The sequence below is a fragment of the Oncorhynchus tshawytscha genome, linkage group LG07 (assembly GCF_018296145.1).
Source record: "Oncorhynchus tshawytscha isolate Ot180627B linkage group LG07, Otsh_v2.0, whole genome shotgun sequence".
Lineage (NCBI taxonomy): Eukaryota > Metazoa > Chordata > Actinopteri > Salmoniformes > Salmonidae > Oncorhynchus > Oncorhynchus tshawytscha.
In genome coordinates, this window is record NC_056435.1 from 61158062 (window position 1) to 61185449 (window position 27388).

The following is a 27388-nucleotide window of genomic DNA, read 5'->3' on the forward strand; positions in this document are numbered from 1 at the left end:
CCCCTAACCCTGACGACGCTGGGCCAAACCCTCCCCTAACCCTGACGACGCTGGGCCAAACCCTCCCCTAACCCTGACGACGCTGGGCCAAACCCTCCCCTAACCCTGACGACGCTGGGCCAAACCCTCCCTAACCCTGACGACGCTGGGCCAAACCCTCCCTAACCCTGAAGACGCTGGGCCAAACCCTCCCTAACCCTGACGACGCTGGCCAAACCCTCCCCTAACCCTGACGACGCTGGGCCAAACCCTCCCTAACCCTGACGACGCTGGGCCAAACCCTCCCCTAACCCTGACGACGCTGGGCCAAACCCTCCCCTAACCCTGACGACGCTGGGCCAAACCCTCCCCTAACCCTGACGACGCTGGGCCAAACCCTCCCCTAACCCTGACGACGCTGGGCCAAACCCTCCCCTAACCCTGACGACGCTGGGCCAAACCCTCCCCTAACCCTGACGACGCTGGGCCAAACCCTCCCCTAACCCTGACGACGCTGGGCCAAACCCTCCCCTAACCCTGACGACGCTGGGCCAAACCCTCCCCTAACCCTGACGACGCTGGGCCAAACCCTCCCCTAACCCTGACGACGCTGGGCCAAACCCTCCCCCTAACCCTGACGACGCTGGGCCAAACCCTCCCTAACCCTGACGACGCTGGGCCAAACCCTCCCTAACCCTGAAGACGCTGGGCCAAACCCTCCCTAACCCTGACGACGCTGGGCCAAACCCTCCCCTAACCCTGACGACGCTGGGCCAAACCCTCCCCTAACCCTGACGACGCTGGGCCAAACCCTCCCTAACCCTGACGACTGCTGGGCCAAACCCTCCCTAACCCTGACGACGCTGGGCCAAACCCTCCCCTAACCCTGACGACGCTGGGCCAAACCCTCCCCTAACCCTGACGACGCTGGGCCAAACCCTCCCCTAACCCTGACGACGCTGGGCCAAACCCTCCCTAACCCTGACGACGCTGGGCCAAACCCTCCCCTAACCCTGAAGACGCTGGGCCAAACCCTCCCCTAACCCTGACGACGCTGGGCCAAACCCTCCCCTAACCCTGACGACGCTGGGCCAAACCCTCCCCTAACCCTGACGCTGGGCCAAACCCTCCCCTAACCCTGACGACGCTGGGCCAAACCCTCCCCTAACCCTGACGACGCTGGGCCAAACCCTCCCCTAACCCTGACGACGCTGGGCCAAACCCTCCCCTAACCCTGACGACGCTGGGCCAAACCCTCCCCTAACCCTGATGATGACGCTGGGCCAAACCCTCCCCTAACCCTGACGACGCTGGGCCAAACCCTCCCCTAACCCTGACGACGCTGGGCCAAACCCTCCCTAACCCTGACGACGCTGGGCCAAACCCTCCCCTAACCCTGACGACGCTGGGCCAAACCCTCCCCTAACCCTGACGACGCTGGGCCAAACCCTCCCCCTAACCCTGACGACGCTGGGCCAAACCCTCCCCTAACCCTGACGACGCTGGGCCGTACTGTTTCCAATATTTTTCACCACTCAGATTTCAGCAAACTGATGCTTTTTTTCTGCTCTTACACTTATACTAAAGGAATGAAACAGTCAATCTATTCTAACAGACATTGAAACCTTGAGGACTGAACTTTGATAACCCGGCAGTTAGTAATTGAGTGCACACTACCTACTGGAATTGAATCAAGTTTAAATTACTATTGTTTTTTGAGTTAACACTACTCAATTGATTTAGTGTGTTTAGCAGTTATGTTTGAATGTTTTGTGTTTTCCGGACCTCCCTCCCTCCTTCAGGCTCAGAGGTTGCTACTCCAGGATGGTACGCTGGCCCACTTCATGGTGCCCTGCTCCACCGCACTGCCGAGCATCAGCACCGGGCTTCCTGGCCATGGTGATTGGGAAACGGGTAGTTATCAGAGGGTGGCCAGGGTACTGCCCCAGGTCTACCTGCCCATGGAGAGACACAGTGCTGCCCACCATCACCTGCAGCCCATGTTCATCCTGGAGCCCTCAGGACTGCTGCATACACAGCTAGTCACTGGTGAGACACACACACACACACCTGTAGTCATCCTGGAGCCCTCTGGACTGCTGCATACACAGCTAGTCAAACACACACAGAGCGACACCGCCCTCTATTGACCATTTGACTGAATGCCACTTACTTCATCCACTCATCAAACTGATCTATTTCATGGTTACCCAGACTCATCAAACTGATCTATTTCATGGTTACCCAGACTCATCAAAGCCTAGTAGTTAGCGCATTGGGCCAGTAACCGAGCGGTTGCTGGATCGAATCCCCGAGCTGACAATGTAAAAATATGTCATTCTTCCCCTGAACAATGAATCAATCAAATGGGTTTATAAAGCCCTTCTTACATCAGCTGATGTCACAAAGTGCTGTACATAAACCCAGCATAAATCCCCAAACAGCAAGCAATGCGGGTGTACAAGGCAGTTGACCCACTGTTCCCCGAGCGGCTGTCATTTTAAATAATAATTTGTTCTTAACTGACTTGCCTAGATAAATAAAAAACATTCCCACAACAGTCTACTTCCTCTCTAGTCATTTTCTTAATTTTTTTGTCAAACATGATGATCCTGATGTCTGTCTCTCTCTCTCTCTCTTTCCCCCTCTCCTTCTCTCTTGCTCTCTCTCCCCTCTCTCTCTCTCCCCCTTTCTCTCTCCCTCCCTCTTACTCTCTTTCGCTCTCTCTCTCCCTCCCTCTATCCCTCTCTCTTCCCCTTCACTCTCTTCCTCCAGTGCGAGGTCTGAACCCAGGCCTTATCCAGTACCCCTCCTCCAGACTGGAAGGCCTGGCCACCTTGGGTCCCCACAGGCCCCTGGGTCGGACCCGGTCTGAGCCCCCACTGCACTCTCACCAGCAGCACCAGCTACTGCAGCAGAACCACAATCTGCTGCTGGAGAGACTCAAACAAAACACACACCTGGACCAGGTGAGAAGGAGCACAGATTGGACACACTCACACAGCTTGGGAATTGTCGAGCAACATGCTCATGTGCACGCACGCACACACACACATACACACACACACACACACACACACACACACACACACACACACACACACACAGTACAATACATATATCTACATACTGCATAATACTACTAGTGAGACATGAAGAAGAAGAAGAGTGAAGACTAACGCATGATGACCTTTGATCCTGTGAGAAGCCTCGTCTCACACAGATCTCCTCGGAGGACATGGACCCAGCGGAGATCAGGTTAGGGGAGGAGGATGGATACCAGAGAAGTAGACAGAGTAGAACCAGCAGCTCTGAGTCAATGTGGGACACAGAGTATACATCCTCACGAGACAGCCATGGGGAACATATCAGGAAATACACACCTCTGGTGAATCAGGTACACGATCTCACATGTATGCACACATGCATACACGCACGCACACACACACACACACACACACACACACATGCATCAGAGGAGCTATAGGAGGACAAGCTCGTTGTAATGGCTGTAATGGAATTAATTGAACGGTATCAAAGATATGGAAACCACGTTTGACTATGTTCCATTTAGTCCATTCCGCCATTACATTGAGCCCATCCTCCTATAGCTCCACCCACCAGCCTCCTCTGATATACATGCATGCGGACGCACACACACTTACAACACACCTGAAGCGCTACCTAGGTCATACAGAAAATTATTCAATTAGTCCCACTCCCAACTACAGCTTCAGTTCAGACCAACTGTTTGGCTCACCAATAGAGGGCACCATAGAATCACAGCTCAATAGCTCAGCTCGTAGTTGCCTGTTTTATGTCATTGCTAAAGTAATGGGTAAACAAATAAACAAACAAAATAATAATACTTATCTTTTTTTTTCTCTCTCTCTCTCTCTCTCTCTGTGTTCTCCCGTTCCTCTCCCTTTCTCCCTACATTCCTCCCCCTTTCTCCCTCTATTCATCTCCCTTTCTCCCTCTATTCATCTCCCTTTCTCAATCTATTCATCTCCCTTTCTCCCTCTATTCATCTCCCTTTCTCCCTCCATTCCTCTCCATTTCTCCCTCCAATCCTCTCCCTTTCTCCCTCCAATCCTCTCCCTTTCTCCCTCCAATCCTCTCCCTTTCTCCCTCCAATCCTCTCCCTTTCTCCCTCCAATCCTCTCCCTTTCTCCCTCCATTCCTCTCCCTTTCTCCCTCCAATCCTCTCCCTTTCTCCCTCCAATCCTCTCCCTTTCTCCCTCCATTCCTCTCCCTTTCTCCCTCCATTCTCCCTCTCCCTTTCTCCCTCCAATCCTCTCCCTCCTTTCTCCCTCCAATCCTCTCCCTTTCTCCCTCCAATCCTCTCCCTTTCTCCCTCCAATCCTCTCCCTTTCTCCCTCCATTCCTCTCCTTTTCTCCCTCCATTCCTCTCCCTTTCTCCCTCCATCCTCTCTCCCTCCATTCCTCTCTCCCTCCATTCCTCTCTCCCTTTCTCCCTCCAATCCTCTCCCTTTCTCCCTCCATTCCTCTCTCCCTCCATTCCTCTCCCTTTCTCCCTCCATTCCTCTCCCTTTCTCCCTCCATTCCTCTCTCCCTCCATTCCTCTCCCTTTCTCCCTCCATTCCATTCCTCACCCTTTCTCCCTCCATTCTTTCTCTCCCCTTCTCCCTCCATTCCTCACCCTTTCTCCCTCCATTCCTCACCCTTTCTCCCTCCATTCCTCTCCCTTTCTCCCTCCATTCTCTCTCCCTTTCTCCCTCCATTCCTCTCTCCCTCCATTCCTCTCCTTTCTCCCTCCATTCCTTCCTCTCCCTTTCTCCCTCCAATCCTCTCCCCTTTCTCCCTCCAATCTCTCTCCTTTCTCCCTCCAATCCTCTCCCTTTCTCCCTCCATTCCCTCTCCCTTTCTCCCTCCATTCCTCTCCCTTTCTCCCTCCATTCCTCTCTCCCTCCATTCCTCTCCCTTTCTCCCTCCATTCCTCTCTCCCTCCATTCCTCACCCTTTCTCCCTCCATTCCTCTCCCCTTCTCCCTCCATTCCCTTTCTCCCTCCATTCCTCTCTCCCTCCATTCCTCTCTCCCTCCATTCCTCTCCCCTTCTCCCTCCATTCCTCTCCCCTTCTCCCTCCATGCCTCTCCTTTTCTCCCTCCATTCCTCTCCCTCTCCCTCCATTCCTTCTCCCTCCATTCCTCTCCCTTTCTCCCTCCATTCCTCTCCCTCCCCTCTCTCCTCCCTCCATGCCTCTCCCTTTCTCTCCTCCATGCCTCTCCCCTTCTCCCTCCATCCCTCTCCTCCATTTTCTCCCTCCATTCCTCACCATTCCTTTCTCCCTCCATTTTCTCCCTCCATTCCTCTCCCCTTCTCCCTCCATGCCTCATTCCTTTTCTCCCTCCATTCCTCATTCCTCTCTCCCTCCTTTTCTCCCTCCATTCCTCTCTCCCTCCTCCTCCATGCCTCCCTCCTTTTCTCCCTCCATTCCTCGCCCTTTCTCCCTCCATGCCTCTCCTTTCTCCCTCCATTCCTCTCCCTCCATTCCTTCTCCCTCCATTCCCTCCCCTTCTCCCTCCATTCCTCTCCCCTTCTCCCTCCATTCCTCTCCCCCTCTCTCCCTCCATTCCTCTCCCCTTCTCCCTCCATTCCTCCTCCCTCCCCCTTCTCCCTCCATTCCATTCTCCCCTTCTCCCTCCATTCCTCTCCTCCATTTCTCCCTCCATTCCTCTCCCCTTCTCCCTCCATTCCTCGCCCTTTCTCCCTCCATTCCTCTCCCTCCCTTCTCCCTCCATTTCCTCTCCCTCCCTTCTCCCTCCATGCCTCTCCCCTTCTCCCTCCATTCCTCGCCCTTTCTCCCTCCATGCCTCTCTCCTCCTTCTCCCTCCATTCCTCGCCCTTTCTCCCTCCATTCCTCCCCCTTCTCCCTCCATTCCTCTCCCCATTCCTTCTCCCTCCATGCCTCTCCTTTCTCCCTCCATTCCTCTCCCTTTCTCCTTTCTCCCTCCATTCCTCTCCCCTTCTCCCTCCATGCCTCTCCTTTTCTCCCTCCATTCCTCTCCCCTTCTCCCTCCATTCCTCTCCCTTCTCCCTCCATTCCTCCTCCGCCCTTTCTCCCTCCATTCCTCTCTCCCTCCTTCTCCCTCCATGCCTCTCCCTCCATTTTCTCCCTCCATTCTCTCTCCCTCCTTTCTCCCTCCATTCCTCCCTCCCCTTTCTCCCTCCATTCCTCTCCCCCTTCTCCCTCCATGCCTCTCCTTTTCTCCCTCCATGCCTCTCCTTTTCTCCCTCCATTCCTCGCCCTTTCTCCCTCCATTCCTCTCCCCTTCTCCCTCCATGCCTCTCCTTTTCTCCCTCCATGCCTCGCCCTTTCTCCCTCCATTCCTCTCCCCTTTCCTCCTCCATTCCTCTCCCTTCTCCCTCCATTCCTCTCCCCCTTCTCCCTCCATTCCTCTCCCTTTCTCCCTCCTCCATTCCATTCTCTCTCCCTTTCTCCCTCCATTCCTCTCCCCTTCTCCCTCCATGCCTCTCTCCCTCCTTTTCTCCCTCCATTCCTCGCCCTTTCTCCCTCCATTCCTCGCCCTTTCTCCCTCCATTCCTCACCCTTTCTCCCTCCATTCCTTCCTGCTTCTCCCTCCATTCCTCGCCCTTTCTCCCTCCATTCCTCCTCCCCTTCTCCCTCCATGCCTCTCCTTTTCTCCCTCCATGCCTCTCCTTTTCTCCCTCCATTCCTCGCCCTTTCTCCCTCCAATCCTTTCCCTTTCTCCCTCCATTCCTCTCCCCTTTCTCCCTCCATTCCTCTCCCTTTCTCCCTCCATTCCTTTCCCTTTCTCCCTCCATTCCTCGCCCTTTCTCCCTCCATTCCTCTCCCTTTCTCCCTCCAATCCTTTCCCTTTCTCCCTCCATTCCTCTCCCTTTCTCCCTCCATTCCTCTCCCTTTCTCCCTCCAATCCTTTCCCTTTCTCCCTCCATTCCTCGCCCTTTCTCCCTCCATTCCTCTCCCATTTTCTCCCTCCAATCCTTTCCCTTTCTCCCTCCATTCCTCGCCCTTTCTCCCTCCATTCCTCGCCCTCCCTTTCTCCCTCCAATCCTTTCCCTTTCTCCCTCCATTCCTTTCCCTTTCTCCCTCCATTCCTCGCCCTTTCTCCCTCCATTCCTCTCCCTCCTTTCTCCCTCCAATCCTTTCCCTTTCTCCCTCCATTCCTCGCCCATTTTCTCCCTCCATTCCTCGCCCTTTCTCCCTCCATTCCTTTCCCTTTCTCCCTCCATTCCTTTCCCTTTCTCCCTCCATTCCTCGCCCTTTCTCCCTCCATTCCTCGCCCTTTCTCCCTCCAATCCTTTCCCTTTCTCCCTCCATTCCTTTCCCTTTCTCCCTCCATTCCTCGCCCTTTCTCCCTCCATTCCTTCCTGCTTCTCCCTCCATTCCTCTCCCTTTCTCCTTCCAATCCTTTCCCTTTCTCCCTCCAATCCTTTCCCTTTCTCCCTCCAATCCTCTCCCTTTCTCCCTCCAATCCTTTCCCTTTCTCCCTCCAATCCTCTCCCTTTCTCCCTCCATTCCTCCTCTCCCTTTCTCCCTCCAATCCTTTCCCTTTCTCCCTCCATTCCTCGCCCTTTCTCCCTCCATTCCTCGCCCTTTCTCCCTCCATTCCTCTCCCTTTCTCCCTCCATTCCTCTCCCTTTCCCTCTCCATTCCTCTCCCTTTCTCCCTCCCTCTCGTCCCCCCTTTTCTTTCCCCATCTTCTCCACTCTATCTCCCTCCCTCCCCTCTAGTCATTCCATTGGGAGCAGTCCAGGCACCTTCAGGTCCTGACAGAAAGGCACAGACCGGTGACCTACCTGGACCCCCTGGGTGTGCCTGTGGTTCTTGGCCCTTCCCACCGCCCCCTTGGCCGCGCAAAGTCCTCCCCTACCTCCACCTCTCTTCCCCCTCCTCCGCAGCCCACAGACACCCCGCTGTCTCTAGCCAGCACTGGTCCAGAGACCCCCACCAAGCTACAATTCACCACTGGTGAGAAAGACTTGGGGAGTGCTGTACACAATGCTTTATGTTGTATCACATGGTCAGTTTACTATATATTCAGCTCTATGTCCCGTCTATAGAATTACATATTATAACTTCATTTAATAGGATCGCTGACTGGCTGGTTAGCTGGCTGGCTGGCTGTCTGGCTGGCTCACTGTCGGACTGGCTGTCTGGCTGTCTGACTGGCTGGCTGTCTGGCTGTCTGACTGGCTGGCTGTCTGGCTGTCTAACTGGCTGCCTGGCTGACTGGCTGTCTGTCTGACTGGCTGTCTGACTGGCTGTCTGGCTGCTTGTCTGGCTGACTGTCTTTCTACCTATTTTGTATGGGTATCTAAACCACAGTGTGTGTGTGTGTGTGTGCGTGTATGTGTGTGTGCGTGTGTGTGTAGGTCTGGTGTATGACTCTCAGATGCTAAAGCACCAGTGCACCTGTGGCGACAACAGCCGACACCCAGAGCATGCTGGGAGAATCCAGAGCATCTGGTCCAGATTGCAAGAAAGTGGCCTCAGGAACCAGTGTGAGGTGTGTGTATGTATATATATATATATATATATATAGATATATAGATATATAGTGTTTGTGTGTTATATTATGATATATTATACCAGTGTTTCTCAACTTCTGGTCTGTGGACCGGTGCCGGTCCCTAAGATGGTTTACTGACACCTGATCTAGGAAACCCAGAACTAGAATCTGACCTAATTGTGTCATCGCATGAAGAAAAAAAAGATACTAAAACGAGGAGCGGAAGCAGGGCGGTAGCTCCAGCCCTCTATCGCTACAAGACTCAGGCAAGTCTATGGGCCAAATGTCCCTTCCCCTTCCGAATTTAGAAAGATGCGCACGCACGCTAAATCGTGATTTGTTCAAATAACCAGTGACGAAAAACCTGTGCACCAGAACAACTGTTAGATAGTCGTCGCATTCCACAGTCTTTTGACAGATGTTACGATACTATTTGTGTCCACGAGAGATCAACTGACACTTAGTAAACTCTACAGTGCTACTTTGTTCAAAAATGATGGGCCAATTTCTAACGTCTACTATGATCACTACTGTCACATAGAGTTAAGCTAACATTGCAGCTACCATCTACCCCGGCCAACTGTGTGAGTGTCTGTTATTTTGTGTGTGTGTGTGTGTGCACCACAGTCAGTTGAGTGGTGTGTGTGCGTGCGTCCTTCCATGTGTGTATGTGTGTGTGTGTTAAAGATACATTTGAATGAAGAATGTGTGTTTGCTTCTGTAGTGTATCTGTAGCAGGAAGGCCTCTCTGGAGGAGCTTCAGTCTGTCCACTCCGAGAAGCACGTCCTGCTGTATGGCACCAACCTACTCCATCGTCTCAAACTGGACAACCGCAAGCTGGCTGGTGTGACACACACACACGCACACACTCATCTTCACTCACTGACACATACAGTACACACACTCAAACCAACACAGCTCTGATGCACTTCATTGTCAAACACTCACACTCACTTGGGCAATAGCCAAAAATCTGTATTTTTGCACACTCATAATCACATGCATGGACATTTGTGACCGACCGCCTCGATTCGGTCTTATGTAGCAACATTTTAAATGCTGATTTTTACTTTGGATAAAAGTAGAGTACCAAAGACTTCAAAACTTAAAGTGGTAAAAGTAGTAGCCTACAATAAGGAAAAACTGCAGGTAAAAATATACTCTATCCAGTTCTTGGCCTATATCCTAATCTGACTTTGGTGCAGGTCATGTTGTTCTTCACATTACCGTCTCTGGTAAACACACACTATATCAAATCAAATCTCAGTTTATTTGTCACATGCACAGGATACAGAAGGTGTAAAAAGTACAGTGAAATGGTTACTTGCATATTTGTATAGTAGCAATATAAAAAAACATAAAGTGTCCAGATAACAATATTGCATAATTATTAGATGATTCTTACCCAGACACACTGGTCTAAACTGATGGGTCATGTGAAAGAAATACTATAACCACCCCCCAGACACATCTGGCTAACCTGATGGGTCGTGGAATCATCTGGCGAGTTTTTTGCTTCGACATGCATCTAGCTAGCTCTAGCTATCTAAACAATGAACCATAATCCCAACCCATAGCTACAGTACAAACAGATTGTCATTAGCTAGCCACCATCCATGAAATGCTGTAGAATGAATCTGCAGGTAGCTAAAACTAACCAACTTGATTCAATTACACAGATCGTACATGGGAACGTTAGCTAGCGAGCCGGCAAGCTAACATTTGATAGCTAGCTAACAGTAAGCTTCAACTTGCAATGAAAAGGACTTTCTGACTAAATGTGAAACCTATAATATGTGAAACCTATAATATGTGAAACCTATATATGTAGCTAGACTCTTCCCTGTATACATGGATGAACGCTTCACGGCGGACTGGAACCAATTTAACTAAGTCGTCCTGTGTCTTTTCCGTTTTGTTTGTCACTACAGCTTGTTTGGCCCGTTGTGTCAAGTCACGCCGGTTCACACTGGCCGTGTGCAGAAAGTAGTCCATCACAACTTTTTCCCAATGATCTTTGTTGATTGTGCCTGCTAAATCCAGGGCAGCAACGTTGTTTAGAGCAGTAGCAACACTTTTGCTACATTATATCTTTCAAAATTAAAAAAAACCACGAGAGGAAGGATTATCTACACATACTGAGCAGCTCATGTTATAGACAGAAGCATGCTACAGGGCAGACCAATCTGAACTCATCTCTTGGCATGTCCAGCCCATCCATTATCTCAACCAATCATGGCTAGCGGGAAGGTTCCCATCTTTTTCCATAGCTAAACCAACTAAGCTCTTAAATTAAAAATGTTATTCGTATTTACAGATGGCATACAAGTGTGTTATTAAAGCACGTTAAAGTTATCTTATCTTTCTCTTGCAGGGATCTTATCTCAAAGGATGCGTGTGATGCTACGATGTGGAGGAGTTGGGGTGAGTTACTCAAAAGTACACACACACACACTTACTGTACACAGGCACACAGCTCAACAGACCTTGTAATGCACAATCAAAGATTGTGAAATCTTTCCACTTATCTAATCACATTACAAAATGGCAAACATTACATGCTTGATTATGCCTCATTACACAATTAAGCTAATAGGACTACAAATTATGGAGGATGTTGTTGTTGGCAGGGACTTGGTCGAAACGCCAAATAGATATCAAAAACAAAGAAAAGCTGAGAGATGAGAGAGAGAACGAGGGAGAGAGACAGGGAGAGAGAGAGGTGGACTTTATGGACACCAAAGAAGAGGATGAGGCAGGGATGAGTTGAAGAGGAATAAGAGAAGGGGGGAATTAGGAAGAAGTAGGCTTGTATGGTGTTGATAAGGTCGCAGTTGTAAATGAGAACTTTTTCTCAAGTAGCCTACCTGGTTAAAAAAAGGTGAAATAAATAAAAGATAAGGAAGGAGAAAATGCGGACATAAAAGAAGACGAAGAGGAGATGAGAGGAGGAGGAAGGAGTTGAGAGAAACAGGGAGAAAATGAAAATGGAGGAGGAGAGGATGGTTTGTATCAAAGAAGGAGAAAATATTTGCAGACACAGAAGAAGATGAAGAAGAGATGAGTGGATGAGGGAGAATAGGAGGAGAGGAGAAGGAAGGGGCTTTGTATAGTGTTGATAAGGCGCCTGATCTGTCTGGATTTCCGGCTCTTGGCTCCTCTGGTCAGGCACACTGATTGGAACAAGATGGCCAAGACGGTGATAAAAGAAATTCCTCTGATTTCATTGTTCCGTTGTGCCAAACCGCCAGAAATGTAGAGTTTTGAAACATGGAGGGAGGGAGGGAGGGAGGGAGAGAGGGAGGGAGGGAGGGAGGGAGAGAGGGAGGGAGGGAGAGAGGGAGGGAGGGAGGGAGGGAGGAGGGAGGGAGGGAGAGAGGGAGAGAGAGAGAGAACAGGAATACTTTACTACCCCCTTTACACCAGCAGTAAGTCAATGTTGTGGTGATTAGTGTGGGTAAATGTTACCCTTGCCAAACCCTTCCCCCTGGCTCCCAATAAGTCATGATACTCTTCATTTGGTTGGAATAAACAGTAGACTTTGTAATCCAATACTGGAATCTTTCCTACAACCTGTCACAACCTGTCACCTCCCTATTCCAATGGGTGACTTCCTCTTTACTCATTGGTCTGACACCATTTTCAGTCAATGAACTTGTAAATGATGCCCATGTTTCTCCCTGTGGTTATAATTTTTATCCCATCCCCTGACGTAACTTCTTGGTTTTGCGTGATTGACAGGTGGACAATGATACGATCTGGAACGAGATGCACACATCAACGGCGTCTCGCTTGGCAGCAGGCAGCGTGACGGAGCTTGCACTCAGGGTGACACAGGGAGAGCTGAAGGTGAGACCGCCAATCGCAACCCCCACTTAGTCCTGACCGAGCCGTAAACACAGCTGATCAGAATTGTCAATCCCGTAACATACATTAATACACATTGAAGCATACTGTATAGTCCTTTCTCTTTATGGTTTATTGAATTTATGAATTTCACATGAAATTTGAATTTAATATGGCTATATCAAAACCTTTCAATGTCACCTGTAATTCAACTAATATAAGTGAAATTGTAAGATTTATTCAGAGAAAGCCAGAGTCAGTGTTAAAGTTTCTATTCCATCCTCACAGAATGGCTTTGCAGTGGTGAGGCCCCCTGGACATCATGCAGCCCACTCTACCCCCTTGTAAGTACTGCACCACACACACACACACACACACACACACAAACACACACACACACACACACACACACAGAAACAGGAGGTCTCTAAAATAATTTCAAAGGGTTCCCTACACATCAAAAGTACCTTTCAGGTGTGTGTTATGTGTGTGAATGTGTGTTACTTGCCCAAGGCTAACAGCAATCTACTTCTACCCGCGCTGCTCAATTCATGCCCAGCTTTCAGGACATTGTGCTGTCAGCCTATAGCACCACCTCTAAGTGTGTGCATGTGTGTGAGTGTGTTTGTGTGTGTCACTCTTAAATAGAAGGCATTAGTACACTTACCACGTGTGTTTGTGTGCTTGCATAAGCGTGTGTTTGCTCCATGTGTAACTCTGTGTTGTCTGTTCACACTGCTATGCTTTATCTTGGCCAGGTCGCAGTTGCAAATGAGAACTTGTTCTCAACTAGCCTACCTGGTTAAATAAAGGTGAAATAAAAATAAAATAAATCTGTGTCTGTGTGAGTGTTTGAGTTCACGCGTGCTAGTGTGTGTACTCAGCAGTGCCTGTCAGTAGTTATTTATGTGTCGATAATGACTCTGGAGGAGAAGAGTTGGACTGCAGATATGATCTACAATTTAGTTCACACTCACCGAGTTTATAGCTTCTGCTGTCAGCACCGCTATTTCCCGTCATTCATACTTTGCAACCCTACATTCTGGTACTGTCCAGCCATACCGTGCCTAAATATGAGTGCATGTTCAGTGAAACAAAGCATGTTTGACCCATTAGCACTAATGTCTTCACATCACCTAGTTTGTGTATAGTGAGAACGGCCTCACATTATCATGGAGATATCTCCTGGAGACCTTTCACTTAAAAAAGCCTTTACATTGGGTGTCTATGGTGTCATTATGGGAACATGTTCTCATAAGTATTCCTATGTCCCCATATGTGTCTCTCTCCAAAGGGGTTTCTGCTTCTTCAACTCCGTGGCCATCGCAGCCAAGCAGCTCCAGCACAAACTCGGCGTCAGCAAGATCCTCATTGTGGACTGGGTGAGAGACGGCCGCTGTCACTGGTCCCCACATGGGATCTAAACACAGACACACACACGTGCTCACTTTAACACCATTATTGACCGTAAGCTTGGTGTCAGCATTCACACTGATGTCTGCTTTCCACATGAGTCAGACCTGCCACGAGTCTGGGCCTAGGCACACACACACACACACGTACACACAACTTATGAGGACAAATAATTGTATGTATTTTAGTGTGCACTAAAAGGGATTATGCAAACATTAAGGTCAAGTAATAGACTAGTTTAGTATACTACAGAATTAAGAGTCTGACTGCAACTTGACCTTTCTCACCAATGTTCAGGATGTTCACCATGGGAACGGTACCCAGTCGGTCTTCTACAACGACCCCAGCGTGCTGTACATCTCCCTGCATCGCTATGACAACGGCAAATTCTTCCCCGGTAGCGGGGACCCAGCTGAGGTATATTAGGTTGTACTATCCACCACCGTATACATCATGCTCTCCCATTGGTAGATGGAACTGTCCATCAAATACATGATCGGTGTGACCATTTGGAAAAGAAAACGTCTGAGCAAGCACCGAACAGATTGGGTCGGTCCACTAGTCTGAAAACCCCTTCAGCATCTGTTACCACCCACCAAATACCACACCACCCACCTTAATTTTCTCATTCTCACAAAACTGTGAGGATGAAAAAGTGGATGTTTTCACAAAACCTTCGTCATGAGGGGATGGTCCAAATGAGGCTGTTCTGGCTTGGATGTGGCTTTGCCTTAAATGGCCCCTTGACCTCCCTGAGCTGCGTGGTAAACCTCTGAAGTCTCTGTGTCCCTCCACTACAGCATCATGTACCAATATAACACACTAGGGGGTAGCGGTGATGTCACCATAGCACCATGTACCTATATAACACACTAGAGGGTAGCGGTGATGTCACCATAGCACCATGTACCTATATAACACACTAGAGGGTAGCGGTGATGTCACCATAGCACCATGTACCTATATAACACACTAGGGGGGTGATGTCACCGCATCATGTGATGTCACCACAGAACCATGTACCACAGAACCATATAACACACTAGGGGGTAGCGTTGATGTCACCATAGCACCATGTACCTATATAACACACTAGGGGGTAGCGGTGATGTCACCATAGCACCATGTACCTATATAACACACTAGGGGGTAGCGGTGATGTCACCACAGAACCATGTACCTATATAACACACTAGGGGGTAGCAGTGATGTGACCAGGGGTACTACACATAAACATCAGGGTATCCCTAATCCATTCCAGCATCTTTTAAACATGAAAGGAAAGACAGAAAGGGAAATAAAAGAGGAAAAATGAAGAAAAGGGATGAAGAAGAGAAGAACAATGGAGTGATGGATAGAGAGAGAGAGTGTGTGTGTGTGTGTGTGTGTGTGTGTGTGTGTGTGTGTGTGTGTGTGTGTGTGTGTGTGACTAGTTGGCAGTGTATGGCGGAGCGCATGTGTTTTGAATTTACCCTGTGGACATCCAGTCCACCGAGAGACATTCTGCGATGCACATCATCACACACACAAAGGAAATGACCACGGTTTGTTGCCAATAGGGTGTCACTCAGTCCTCACTCTCTCCTCACCATGACATTGAGTGATGTTGGAGAGGTTTTCAAAAGCTAAATAGCTACAGTAAATATCTAAATAGCTACAGTAAATAGCTAAATAGCTACATAAATAGCTAAATAGCGACAGTAAATAGCTAAATAGCTACAGTAAATAGCTAAATAGCTACAGTAAATAGCTAAATAGCTACAGTAAATAGCTAATTATCTACAGTAAATAGCCACTAGCAGGACTAAAAAGAGAGGCAGGCATTTTAAGGTCTACTCTTAAGACCAGCGGCTCAACTATTCTCCCACCCCATTAATGTGAGGTCAAATCAGGTTGTGCCTGGCATTTGGTGAAAAATACTCTCTCGTGACAGACGTTAACATTTGGTTCTGGGTGCTGAGTTTTGGTGAAATATAGCTAGAAACTAAATATCGACAAGTGCCAACTCAAGAAAAGATGTCTCTGTAGTGTGTTAAAACTGGGACATATTCTGGGTGTAGTTTTGAGATTTATGAGCAGATTTGACAAATTGTATCAAAAATAAAAATTGTTGAGTTGATGGAGGCGTTGAATTAATGTCCAGCCGTCTTTCATTTGGAAATTGTAATCACTCCCTTATGTCATTGAAATGTGACAAAGCTTTTCCTCAATGGCACAAATGTGCATTTTGAAATTATGGTGCTGATTGTGTGTGAACATTTGACGCAAAATATCTCACGACCCTCCCTCAGCTCTCAGCATAACTTTCAATGAAGTAAGATGTTAACATGATAACTATGAATATTAATGAATAACAATGAATATCTCTATTTCTCTCTCTCCCATCTCTCTTTCTCTCAATTCAATTCAATTAAATTCAAGGGCTTTATTGGCATGGGAAACATGTGTTAACATTGCCAAAGCAAGTGAGATAGATAATATATAAAGTGAATATATAAAGTGAAATAAACAATCAAAATTAACAGTAAACATTACACATACAGAAGTTTCAAAACAATAAAGACATTACAAATGTCATATTATATATATATATATACAGTGTTTTAACAATGTACAAATGGTAAAGGACACAAGATAAAATAAATAAGCATAAATATGGGTTGTATTTACAATGGTGTGTGTTCTTCACTGGTTGCCCTTTTCTCGTGGCAACAGGTCACAAATCTTGCTGCTGTGATGGCACATTGTGGAATTTCACCCAGTAGATATGGGAGTTTTTCAAAATTGGATTTGTTTTCGAATTCTTTGTGGATCTGTGTAATCTGAGGGAAATATGTCTCTTCCTCTCTGTCCAGGTGGGAGTAGGAGCAGGTGAGGGCTTCAATGTCAACGTGGCGTGGACGGGAGGCTTGGACCCCCCCATGGGCGACGCAGAATACCTAGCAGCATTCAGGTACAGAGTTAGAGATACACCTAACCTACCTCACCTTACCTCCAGCCGAAATCACATTAAGGCAAAACCAAGAAAGTGCAAAGATTATATTTTAGTCAATGGGGTGTGCGCGCAATTGATTCATAGAAAGTCTTACCAAAACTCTTCACTCATCCTTGAAATACTACGCACAGCTGGGATATAACAGACTTGTACAGTATCATGTGTTCATATTGTGGTGCGAGTTAGATTTTTGTGATGCCCTCCATTATATGGTGTGGATCCATGCCACTGAATGAAGGTGTGTCTTTTTTCTGTGCACCGCACTTTCCACTTCATTCAAGCCTCAGCCCCTGAATGAATAGCTGCTCGGTTTGCGGCGTAATGAACTTTGAGCGTTCCTGTCAGCGGTGTTGGCTCGCCACCAGACGATGAACAGTATGTGAGGTCCGTATGGTGCATACACACAGTGGGTGGGCCAAGCTCGTCAAACTCAGGATTCTAATGGCTGAAGCCATACTGTACCATTACGAGCCATCGATTCCAACAGGCAGATGCTAGGCTCAATGTTTACCCATAGCATACTATGCTAATTGCTAACTCACTGAGAGCAGTATGGTCTGTGTTGATTCACTGGTTGTATAGAAGAATAAGAAAACCTAGTAAGTGTTCCCTAGTTTAGGTGTGTGTTACCTAGTGACAATCTTCGTTACGTGTACAGGTGTACCTAACAACCCTGTACCTAACAACTGTCACTTCATTTTCATTACAGGTAGATGTAGCAACTGTCACTTCGTTTTCATTTGCAGGTAGATGTTACCTAGCAACTGTCACTTTGTTTTCATTGCAGGTAGATGTTACCTAGCAACTGTCACTTTGTTTTCATTACAGGTAGATGTTACCTAGCAACTGTCACTTAGTTTTCATTACAGGTAGATGTTACCTATCAACTGTCACTTAGTTTTCATTACAGGTAGATGTTACCTAGTGACTGACACTTCATTTTCATTGCAGGTAGATGTTACCTAGTAACTGTCACTTCATTGTCATTGCAGGTAGATGTTTACTAGTGATTGTCACTTCATTTTCATTGCAGGTAGATGTTACCTAGTAACTGTCACTTCATTGTCATTGCAGGTAGATGTATACTAGTGATTGTCACTTCATTGTCATTGCAGGTAGATGTTACCTACCAACTGTCACTTTGTTTTCATTACAGGTGGATGTTACCTAGTAACTGTCACTTTGTTTTCATTGCGGGTAGATGTTTACTAGTGACTGACACTTCATTGTCATGTTACCTAGTAACTTTTTCTTAGCTCTTAGTATAGGTGTATGTTACCTAGTAGTTTTTTCTTACAGTAGCTCAGATGTCAATACAGGTAGCTCTATCACTTAGTTTTCTTACAGTAGCTCAGATGTCAATACAGGTAGCTCTATCACTTAGTTTTCTTACAGTAACTCAGATGTCAATACAGGTAGCTCTATCACTTAGTTTTCTTACAGTAGCTCAGATGTCAATACAGGTAGCTCTATCACTTAGTTTTCTTACAGTAGCTCAGATGTCAATACAGGTAGCTCTATCACTTAGTTTTCTAAATAGCCTACAGGTAGATGTTACCTAACTGTTTCTCGTAGACATATAGCCAATATCCTCATGTGGAATTTGACAAAAAATGACTCTGGGAAATCCAAATGTAAAATCCCATGATTTCACCTTAGAAACACATTTTTACAAGTGAAAATGTGTTCACTTTCCCACGTGTTCCCCCACCCAATTCACCAACAACTGTGCAAGGAAAATCTGTGACTGGGCCTCTATTCCCCAGATGTTCTGTACAGCCAGAAAATATGCACCCAATTTCTGCATTGGCTGTATTTTATGCATCTTGAAATACCATAAATGTAATAACCTGGTTCAATGCAGCCTGCCATCCTTCTAATTTGATTCATATTCATCTACCTTTCACTGTCCTTTTCACTGTCTTTTTACTGTTTTATTTCTTTACTTACCTATTGTTCATCTAATACCTTTTTGCACTATTGGTTAGAGCCTGTAAGTAAGCATTTCACTGTAAGGTCTACTACACCTGTTGTATTTGGTGCATGTGACAAATTAACTTTGATTTGAGATTTCCATCTTCCAATGGGGCCGTCCTGTTTATTTCACATCTTGCCATTCAGGAGGTGAGGGATCTTGGGTTTGCCTCCAAAATGCCACCCTCTTCTGTATATTAGTGAAGAAGGTGGCATTTCAGCTAGTCTTGCAGTTCAGTGGTTATAGGATAGAGGTAGTGGATGATTGGGGGTGGGGGGTGGGTTGCGGTATAATCTGGTAGATTCCTTTAGTTGCGGGATACAACGTGTGTGTGTGTGTGTGTGTGTGTGTGTGTGTGTGTGTGTGTGTGTGTGTGTGTGTGTGTGTGTGTGTGTGTGTGTGTGAGGGACTGCACAGGCTGCATGGTCTGGTAGTGCAGACCGGGAGGGATTGGGGTGGTGGTGGGGGTGGTGCATTGTTAGGGAATCCAAAGGCGGCGTAATTAAGCCCAATGGATCCCAGATGGCTGGCTGTCAGTGACGTGAGAAGAGGGCCGAGCCCCTAATGGGAACCAGACGCACGCCGAAGCGCTTTGAACTGCCGGCCGGGAACGAGAGAAAGAGAAGAAGAGAGAGGGGAATCAAACACGGCATGGGCAGTATGTGCTCGCTAAATCACTGGCAGCAGCAACGAGAGGAGGAAGAAGGGGAGGAGGAGAAGAACAAGGGAAGCAGTTCCAGAAGATGAAAATAGAAAGGTTGACGTCATCCTCCCCTCTGGACATCTCTCTGTCTTGGTCCTGTTATTTGTTTACGAACGCTTTAGATAAAGCCCTTATTGTTATGTAGTCAGTCTTTAACTGCTGTGGTACCCAGAATGTAGCCTAGTAGATACTCATGTGTAGCTGGTAACTGCATATAACATAAAACAATTATTGAATTTTAAGGTACAGGCCAAAAGTTATTTTAAATTAAGTTTAGTGACAGTAATCCCCCAAACATATTTTCCTTATTTTACCAGGTAATGTGACTGAGAACACATTCATTTACAGCAATGACCTGGGGAATTGTCACAGGGGAGAGGAGGGGAGATGAATGAGCCATTTGAAGGGTCAATCAAATGGTGAAATGTATATGATGTGTAACTATCGTTAGGCTACAAGACCTATATAATAGGTGGTGTCAGAGGAAAGCCCATAAAATTGTCAGAGACTCCAGTCACCCAAGTTATAGACTTTTTCCTCTGCTACCGCACGGCAAGCGGTACCGGAGCGCCAAGTCTAGGACCAAAAGGCTCCTCAACAGCTTCTACCCCCAAGCCATAAGACTGCTGAACAATTAATAAAATCGCCACCGGACTATTTACATTGAACCCCTCCCTTTTGTACACTACTGCTACTCGCTGTTTGTTTGTTATCTATGCATAGTCACTTCACCCCCACCTACATGTACAGATTGCCTCAACTAGCCTGTACCCCCGCACACTGACTCGGTACCGGTGCCCCCTGTATATAGCCTCCACATTGACTCTGTACCGGTACCCCCTGTATATAGCCTCCACATGGACTCTGTACCTATACCCCCTGTATATAGCCTCCACACTGACTCTGTACCTATACCCCCTGTATATAGCCTCCACACTGACTCGGTACCGGTGCCCCCTGTATATAGCCTCGTTATTCTTATTGTTTTGCTTTTATTATTATTTTTTACTTTAGTTTATTTGGTAAATATTTTCTTAACTCTTCTTGAACTACACTCTTGGTTAAGGGCTTGTAAGTAAGCATTTCACAATAAGATCTACACTGTTGGTTAAGGGCGTGTAAGTAAGCATTTCACAATAAGATCTACACTGTTGGTTAAGGGCGTGTAAGTAAGCATTTCACAATAAGATCTACACTGTTGGTTAAGGGCGTGTAAGTAAGCATTTCACAATAAGGTCTACACTGTTGGTTAAGGGTGTGTAAGTAAGCATTTCACGGTAAGGTCTACACTGTTGGTTAAGGGCTTGTAAGTAAGCATTTCACAATAAGGTCTACACTGTTGGTTAAGGGTGTGTAAGTAAGCATTTCACGGTAAGGTCTACACTGTTGGTTAAGGGCTTGTAAGTAAGCATTTCACAATAAGGTCTACACTGTTGGGTAAGGGCTTGTAAGTAATATTTCACAATAAGGTCTACACTGTTGTATTCAGTACATGTGACAGTTTGATTTGATTTATCTGGCAACTTGATGTAATTTATATCCATCTAGTGTTAGTGTTAGTGATAGTGACAGTGATAGTGTTAGTGATAGTGTTAGTGACAGTGATAGTGATAGGATAGTGATAGTGTTAATGATAGCGTTAGTGATAGTGTTAATGATAGTGATAGTTATAGTGTTAGTGATAGCGATAGTGATAGTGTTAGTGATAGTGATAGTGTTGGTGATAGTGTTGGTGATAGTGTTGGTGATAGTTTTGGTGATATTGTTAATGATAGTGTTAATGTTAATGATAGTGATAGTGTTGGTGATCGTGATAGTGATAGTGTTAGTGATAGTGTTAATGATAGTGTTAGTGATAGTGTTGGTGATAGTGATAGTGTTGGTGATAGTGTTAATGATAGTGATAGTGTTAACGATAGTGGTAATGATAGTGATAGCGTTAGTGATAATGTCAGTGATAGTGTTGGTGATAGTGATAGTGTTAATGATAGTGTTGTTGATAGTGTTAGTGTTAATGATAGTGATAGTGTTAGTGATAGTGTTAGCGTTAATGATAGTGTTAGTGATAGTGTTGGTGATAGTGTTATTGTTAGTGATAGTGTTAATGATAGTGGTAGTGATAGTGATAGTTATAGTGTTAATGTAGTGATAGTGTTAATGATAGCGATAGTGTTAGTGATAGTGTTAGTGATAATGTCAGTGATAGTGTTGGTGATCGTGATAGTGTTAATGATAGTGTTGTTGATAGTGTTGGTGATCGTGATAGTGTTAATGATAGTGTTGTTGATAGTGTTAGTGTTAATGATAGTGATAGTGTTAATGATAGTGATAGTGTTAATGATAGTGATAGTGTTAGCGTTAATGATAGTGTTAGTGAAGTGTTGGTGATAGTGTTAATGATAGTGATCGTGTTATTGTTAGTGATAGTGTTAATGATAGTGGTAGTGATAGTTATAGCGGTAATGTAGTGATAGTGTTAGTGATAGTGTTAGCGATAGTGATAGTGATAGTGTTAGTGAAAATGTCAGTGATAGTGTTAGTGATAGTGTTGGTGATAGTGTTAGTGATAGTGTTGGTGATCGTGATAGTGTTAATGATAGTGATAGTGTTAATGGTAGTGATAGTGTTAATGATAGTGATAGTGTTAATGATAGTGACCGTGATAGTGTTAATGATAGTGATAGTGTTAGCGTTAATGATAGTGTTAGTGATAGTGTTAATGATAGTGATAGTGTTAATGATAGCGATAGTGTTAGTGATAGTGTTAATGATAGTGATAGTGTTAATGATTGTGATAGTGTTAATGATAGTGTTAATGATAGTGTTAGTGTTAATGATAGTGATAGTGATAGTGTTTCAACTTTCATGTACTTTTATTTGGTGTCACACTGTGTCACATACCTGGGTATGTTACCTGGATGTTTGTTGAAATGTTTCTGACAGTTGGACTGATCAGTGGTAGCTTGGTTCCGGATCTGTTTGTGCATATTGACGATGACTGTAGGTGTTGGCAAGACAGCACAAACAGATCTCAGACCAGGCCCGATCCATGGGACATGGGTTTTAATTTGACCATGTCTCTTCACTGGGTAGTCAGTGATTTATTTGCAAATGAACATGTCATGCGGTCCTAAATATACTGTACACATCTCCCTCTTGAAGAGCATGTGTTATACAGTAAGCAATAAAGCACAGTATGTTTTGTGTGTCACAAGAGACTAGCGTGTTGAAAGGGTCAAAGTCAAATGCAGAAACCTGTGTCCACTGTGAATATTATTTGACCCTGCTGGTCATCTATGAATGTTTGAACATCTTGAAGAACGATCTGGCCTTAAGGGCCATGTACTCTTATAATCTCCACCCGGCACAGCCAGAAGAGGACTGGGCACCCCTCAGAGCCTGGTTCCTCTCTAGGTTTCTTCCTAGGTTCCTGCCTTTCTAGGGAGTTTTTCCTAGCCACCGTGCTCCTACATCTGTATTACTTGCTGTTTGGGGTTTTAGGCTGGGTTTCTGTAGAAGCACTTTGTAACATCTGCTGATGTAAAAAGGGCATTATAAATTTGATTTTGATGTCATTCTGTGACACTGCAGAATCTTGTTAAGTTCTTGCGAGCAACTATTTTCATCATTACACACAGGATATGTTTCTATAAAGTGTAACTCAGTGTTGACTTTCTTGTCTTCACTAGATGTCAAGGTTCCTTGATTTTTTTTTCGGGGGGGTAACAGTGTCTATGAATACCCTCTTCACAATGGATTATAAGAACATTTATAAAGCCTTGTAATGACCTATGCTATTTTTAAATGATTTTCAGACAATTTAGGAAGGTTTTTGCACAACGTACCTTTTGGAGTGCTTTGACCTACAACAGCGTTGAACCTCCCCTATCTGTCTCCAGGACTGTGGTGATGCCGATTGCCTATGAGTTCTGTCCTGACGTGGTGCTGGTCTCATCTGGTTTCGATGCCGTCGAGGGACATCTGGCGCCACTGGGGGGCTACAAAGTGTCAGCCAAGTGTAAGCACACTATTCACTGTTCCTCACAAAATCATATGCGGGACACACAGGTACATTTTATTTAACATTTTTAGTCATTTAGCAGACACTCTTATCCAGAGCAACTTACTGTAGTGAGTGGGTACATTTTGCAATTTTTCATACTGGTCCCCTGTGGAAGTCAAACACACAACCCTGGCATTGCAAGTGCCATGTTCTACCAACTGAGCCACACACACCCACAGTGTTTCCACCTCATCTTCACAATCTTATGAGTCTCACTAAATGATTCTGACTGTTCTATATTCCACACCAGGGATGGGCAACTTTGATGGGGGTGGGGGGGACACAAAAAATCTGACCTCACCATGAGGGGCCGCAGTGGATCGCGAGTCGGTGTACCCATATCAATACCCACACATGCAGTCAGAGCTCTAGCCTTTTGAGAGCTCATTTCCTGTAATTCTACACATTTTGCCATGAGGTTTAGAGGACATGTTGCAAGTTTAGTCTCCTGTGTGTGTGTGGAAATATGGAGGACTTTGGAATGCATCAGTGAATTTTGATTGTAATTGTCACTTGTAAATTTAAATAAATAAAGTATTTAAATGTGTCTCCCCCCCAAAGGTTTTGGTTTTCTAACACGGCAGCTGATGGGGCTGGCAGGGGGACGGGTTGTCATGGCGCTGGAGGGGGGTCACGAGCTCACGGCCATCTGCGATGCCTCTGAGGCCTGTGTCAGGGCCCTGCTGGGCATCCAGGTCAGTAACCACAGGATCAGCTTACTTCTCCCTAAATCCTACCCTTCACCATGGGGGAAACAACACTATACTGACCCCCCCTCCCCCCGTGTGTTCCCCACCAGGAACCCCTGTCTGAAGCAGTCCTAGAGAGGAGACCCTGTCCCAATGCTGTCCTCTCTCTGCAGAGAGTCATCCAGGCCCAGGGTGAACATCTGATACACTGTCTTTCTTTCTATCTCTCTCCCTATCTCTGTCTTTCTTTCTATCTCTCTCCCTATCTCTGTCTTTCTTTGGTCCATTCTCTCTATTTGCCTCACTTTCTCTCTCTTTATCCCATTTCTCTGTCTTTATCATTCTTCCCGCTCTCAAGATTTCTTTCACTCTACAGCAGAGATGGGCAACTGGTGGTGGCCTGCGGCCCCCATTTTGAAGGTCCTCAGATCAACTTCCCCCTCAAAATTGGGGAACTCTTTCGGGGTCTCAACTTTCTTTTTCGAGATAGAATAGTAGAATACACAAATACAAGGTGCAATTTCCAAATGTTGTTGTGCATCAGCAGTTTTGCTCTTGTTATGTCAGTCACTGATAGTCAGTCAATTAGCCAATGTCTGCTACAATTTTTTGTTTGCTAAATTAGTTTAGCAGCCAGCTATCTAAACTTCTTATCATGGTCGAATTACCGGCCGGATAGCGATAGCCCCTTTTGATTTTGTTAGTCAGTCTCACTCAGATATCATATTAAAAATGGCAAACATTTATTTCTCCCCACCATGGCAAAATCAGTAGAATTGTAGAAAATTTGTAAGAAAATTCGCAAAAATATTCTCTCTGCCCCATGGCAAAATATGGGTACGCAGACCGTGAGCAACTGCGCTCTCACATGATAAGTTCAGATGTTTTGCTCTACAGTATCGTCCCTCTCTTTTTTCAGTCTCTCGATCTCACACCAGCTCTCTTTTTCTCTGTATTCTCTTTCTCCCTCTCTCTCAATCTTCTTTTCTCTCTTACTCTGCATCTTCCTTTCTCTCTTTTGTCTTCTTTCTGTCCTCCTCCATGAATACCTCTTGCACATCCATTCTCTGTTCTTCTTCACCTCTCTCTCCACATCTCATTCCTCTCTACCACTTCCATCTCTCATCTATTTCATCCCTCTATTTGTATAGTCTGTTTGGATGTTATTTATCTCTCTCTCTCTCTCTCTCTCTCTCTCTCTCTCTCTACTCTCTCTCTCTCTCTCTCTCTCCCTCTCTCTCTCTCTCTCCCTCTCTCTCTCTCTCTCTCTCTCTCTCTGTCTCTCTCTCTCTCTCTCTCTGACCACCTCTCTCTTCGTCCCATATATTTCTCCTCCCCACATCCCTCTCATCATCCCTCCTTCCTTCTCATTCTTTCCTTCCTTCCCTCTCTCTCTCACTCTCCCTCTCGCTCTCTCTCTCACACAGACACACACACACACACACACAGAGAGAGAGAGCCGGCCACTGCCTTCCTGGCTCCAATTATCTTCAAACACTTCTCTACCACACGATCTTCACAACATCCCTCCTGATTGCGCACAAATGTTATCCCATTCCAATTAGATTAATTAAAAATATTTGCAAAGCCACAAGAATGTTAAGCCCCTTCATTTAGGCAGAGGGTGAAATATATGTCTGGTGAATACTGGGAACACACACCACTTGGTCCTCTCTTTCTCTCTCTCCACATGTGCACACACATACACACACACCAAGGCCCTTTGGCACAATTGTGTGATTTAAATTACACGAATGCTGAATTAAAATTGTGGTATTGGTGAAGGCTGAATTAAAATTGTGGTATTGGTGAAGGCTGAATTAAAATTGTGGCATTGGTATTTTATTTCGAACACACACACAAGTATTAACTGTAATATTGCTTGGTATACAATATAGTTCACATACTTCAAAGACATAATAGCTCAACTTTTAAGAGAGTACTCTGCAACGATGCAACATGACAACCTGAAACAATGACTTTCTCTATCTCTCTCTCTCTCTCTCTAGGTGAGTACTGGCGGTCGTTGAGGGTGGTGGCCCACACAGTGGATCAGTCATACATGCAGGCCCAAGGACACAGTCTGAGACGTGGCTCAGAGGACCACAATGACACCGTCTCTGCCCTGGCCTCTCTCTCCATGGCCAGCCTCACCACAAACAGGTGACATCACTGACTCCACATAGTAAAAGCACTGACACTATGTTGTAACAGCACTGACACCATGTAGTAACAGCAATGACACCATTTAGTAACAGCAATGACACTATATAATAAGAGCACTGACACAATGTAGTAACAGCAATGACACCATGTAGTCTTATATAATATCAATATAATATCATGTAACATGAGATTAGATTTAAAACACCCTGTAGTCTCGTATGATATTAAAATAATATAATAAAATATCGAGTGAAGTGTTATAACATTAAATTATAGTTAAAGGGATGGTTCACTCAAATACATATTTAGGTTATTTAGTTATTTTCAGCAGCATCTGGCTAGCATTGGCTTTCCTGAACTGAAAGCTAATGGAATCATAGGAGACATTTTCTTTACAACAGTTATTTCTCTACAGCAGCCTACTGTGGGTATGTGGAAAATCATGTACATGTGTACTACGAGTGAACCACCACTTTAAATATGTATTAGATGAAAACTTAAACATGAAATCCTTAGCTGTCAGCTGCATCTCATCACACTGCTTTGGATTAGTGATAATTTCCAACACCAGTCCCTAGATCAGCTTTTGAACCAGAAGATGAATCAATTAGTGTTCTAATTGTATTTTATGGGAGACAGTGTGAAAATTCAAAAGACACAAAAGACGCAGCACTGTCTCTCTCCCTTTAAAGGTGCAATATGCCGATATCCGCCATTTCCTGGTTGCTAAAATTCTACTAGTTTGACTCATTTCAGTTTATGTGACAAAACAAGCAATGTATAGTGTAGAGAATCATTCTACCATCTAAACCACTGTGAAAAGTAATTTCAATTACCAACAATATTGTATTTTCAGCTGTTTGAAGCTGCTGTACAAACGTTAAGAATGGGAAGCGTAGAAAAAGCGTAACATTGAACCGATCTACCGCTTGTAAGACTTGCTTTCAATGACAATGACAGATCTATAACTCACATTTTTATATGAATTTGGTCGGGTCGCCCAAAAAGTTACTTCAGTTTATTTAGTTCATATTTTCTTA

The 27388-nt window shown here is 45.7% G+C and overlaps 1 protein-coding gene across 4 annotated transcripts in view; it reads left to right on the top strand.

The window, feature by feature from the left end:
* LOC112246223 (histone deacetylase 7-like) overlaps positions 1-27388 on the top strand; it is a 90639-nt gene that overhangs the window by 60176 nt on the left and 3075 nt on the right. For 3 of the 4 annotated variants that reach the window (XM_042324773.1, XM_042324772.1, XM_042324774.1), the window contains 16 exons: positions 1782-2028; positions 2755-2948; positions 3188-3376; positions 7719-7956; positions 8361-8494; positions 9222-9342; positions 10873-10922; positions 12240-12347; positions 12633-12688; positions 13639-13726; positions 14055-14174; positions 16613-16710; positions 23330-23448; positions 24055-24188; positions 24293-24374; positions 26192-26345. In XM_042324773.1, the coding sequence (XP_042180707.1) occupies positions 1782-2028; positions 2755-2948; positions 3188-3376; positions 7719-7956; positions 8361-8494; positions 9222-9342; positions 10873-10922; positions 12240-12347; positions 12633-12688; positions 13639-13726; positions 14055-14174; positions 16613-16710; positions 23330-23448; positions 24055-24188; positions 24293-24374; positions 26192-26345 (2132 nt within the window). The remainder of the gene's footprint in view (positions 1-1781; positions 2029-2754; positions 2949-3187; positions 3377-7718; positions 7957-8360; positions 8495-9221; positions 9343-10872; positions 10923-12239; positions 12348-12632; positions 12689-13638; positions 13727-14054; positions 14175-16612; positions 16711-23329; positions 23449-24054; positions 24189-24292; positions 24375-26191; positions 26346-27388) is intronic. The other variant, XM_042324775.1, reaches the window with a different exon arrangement.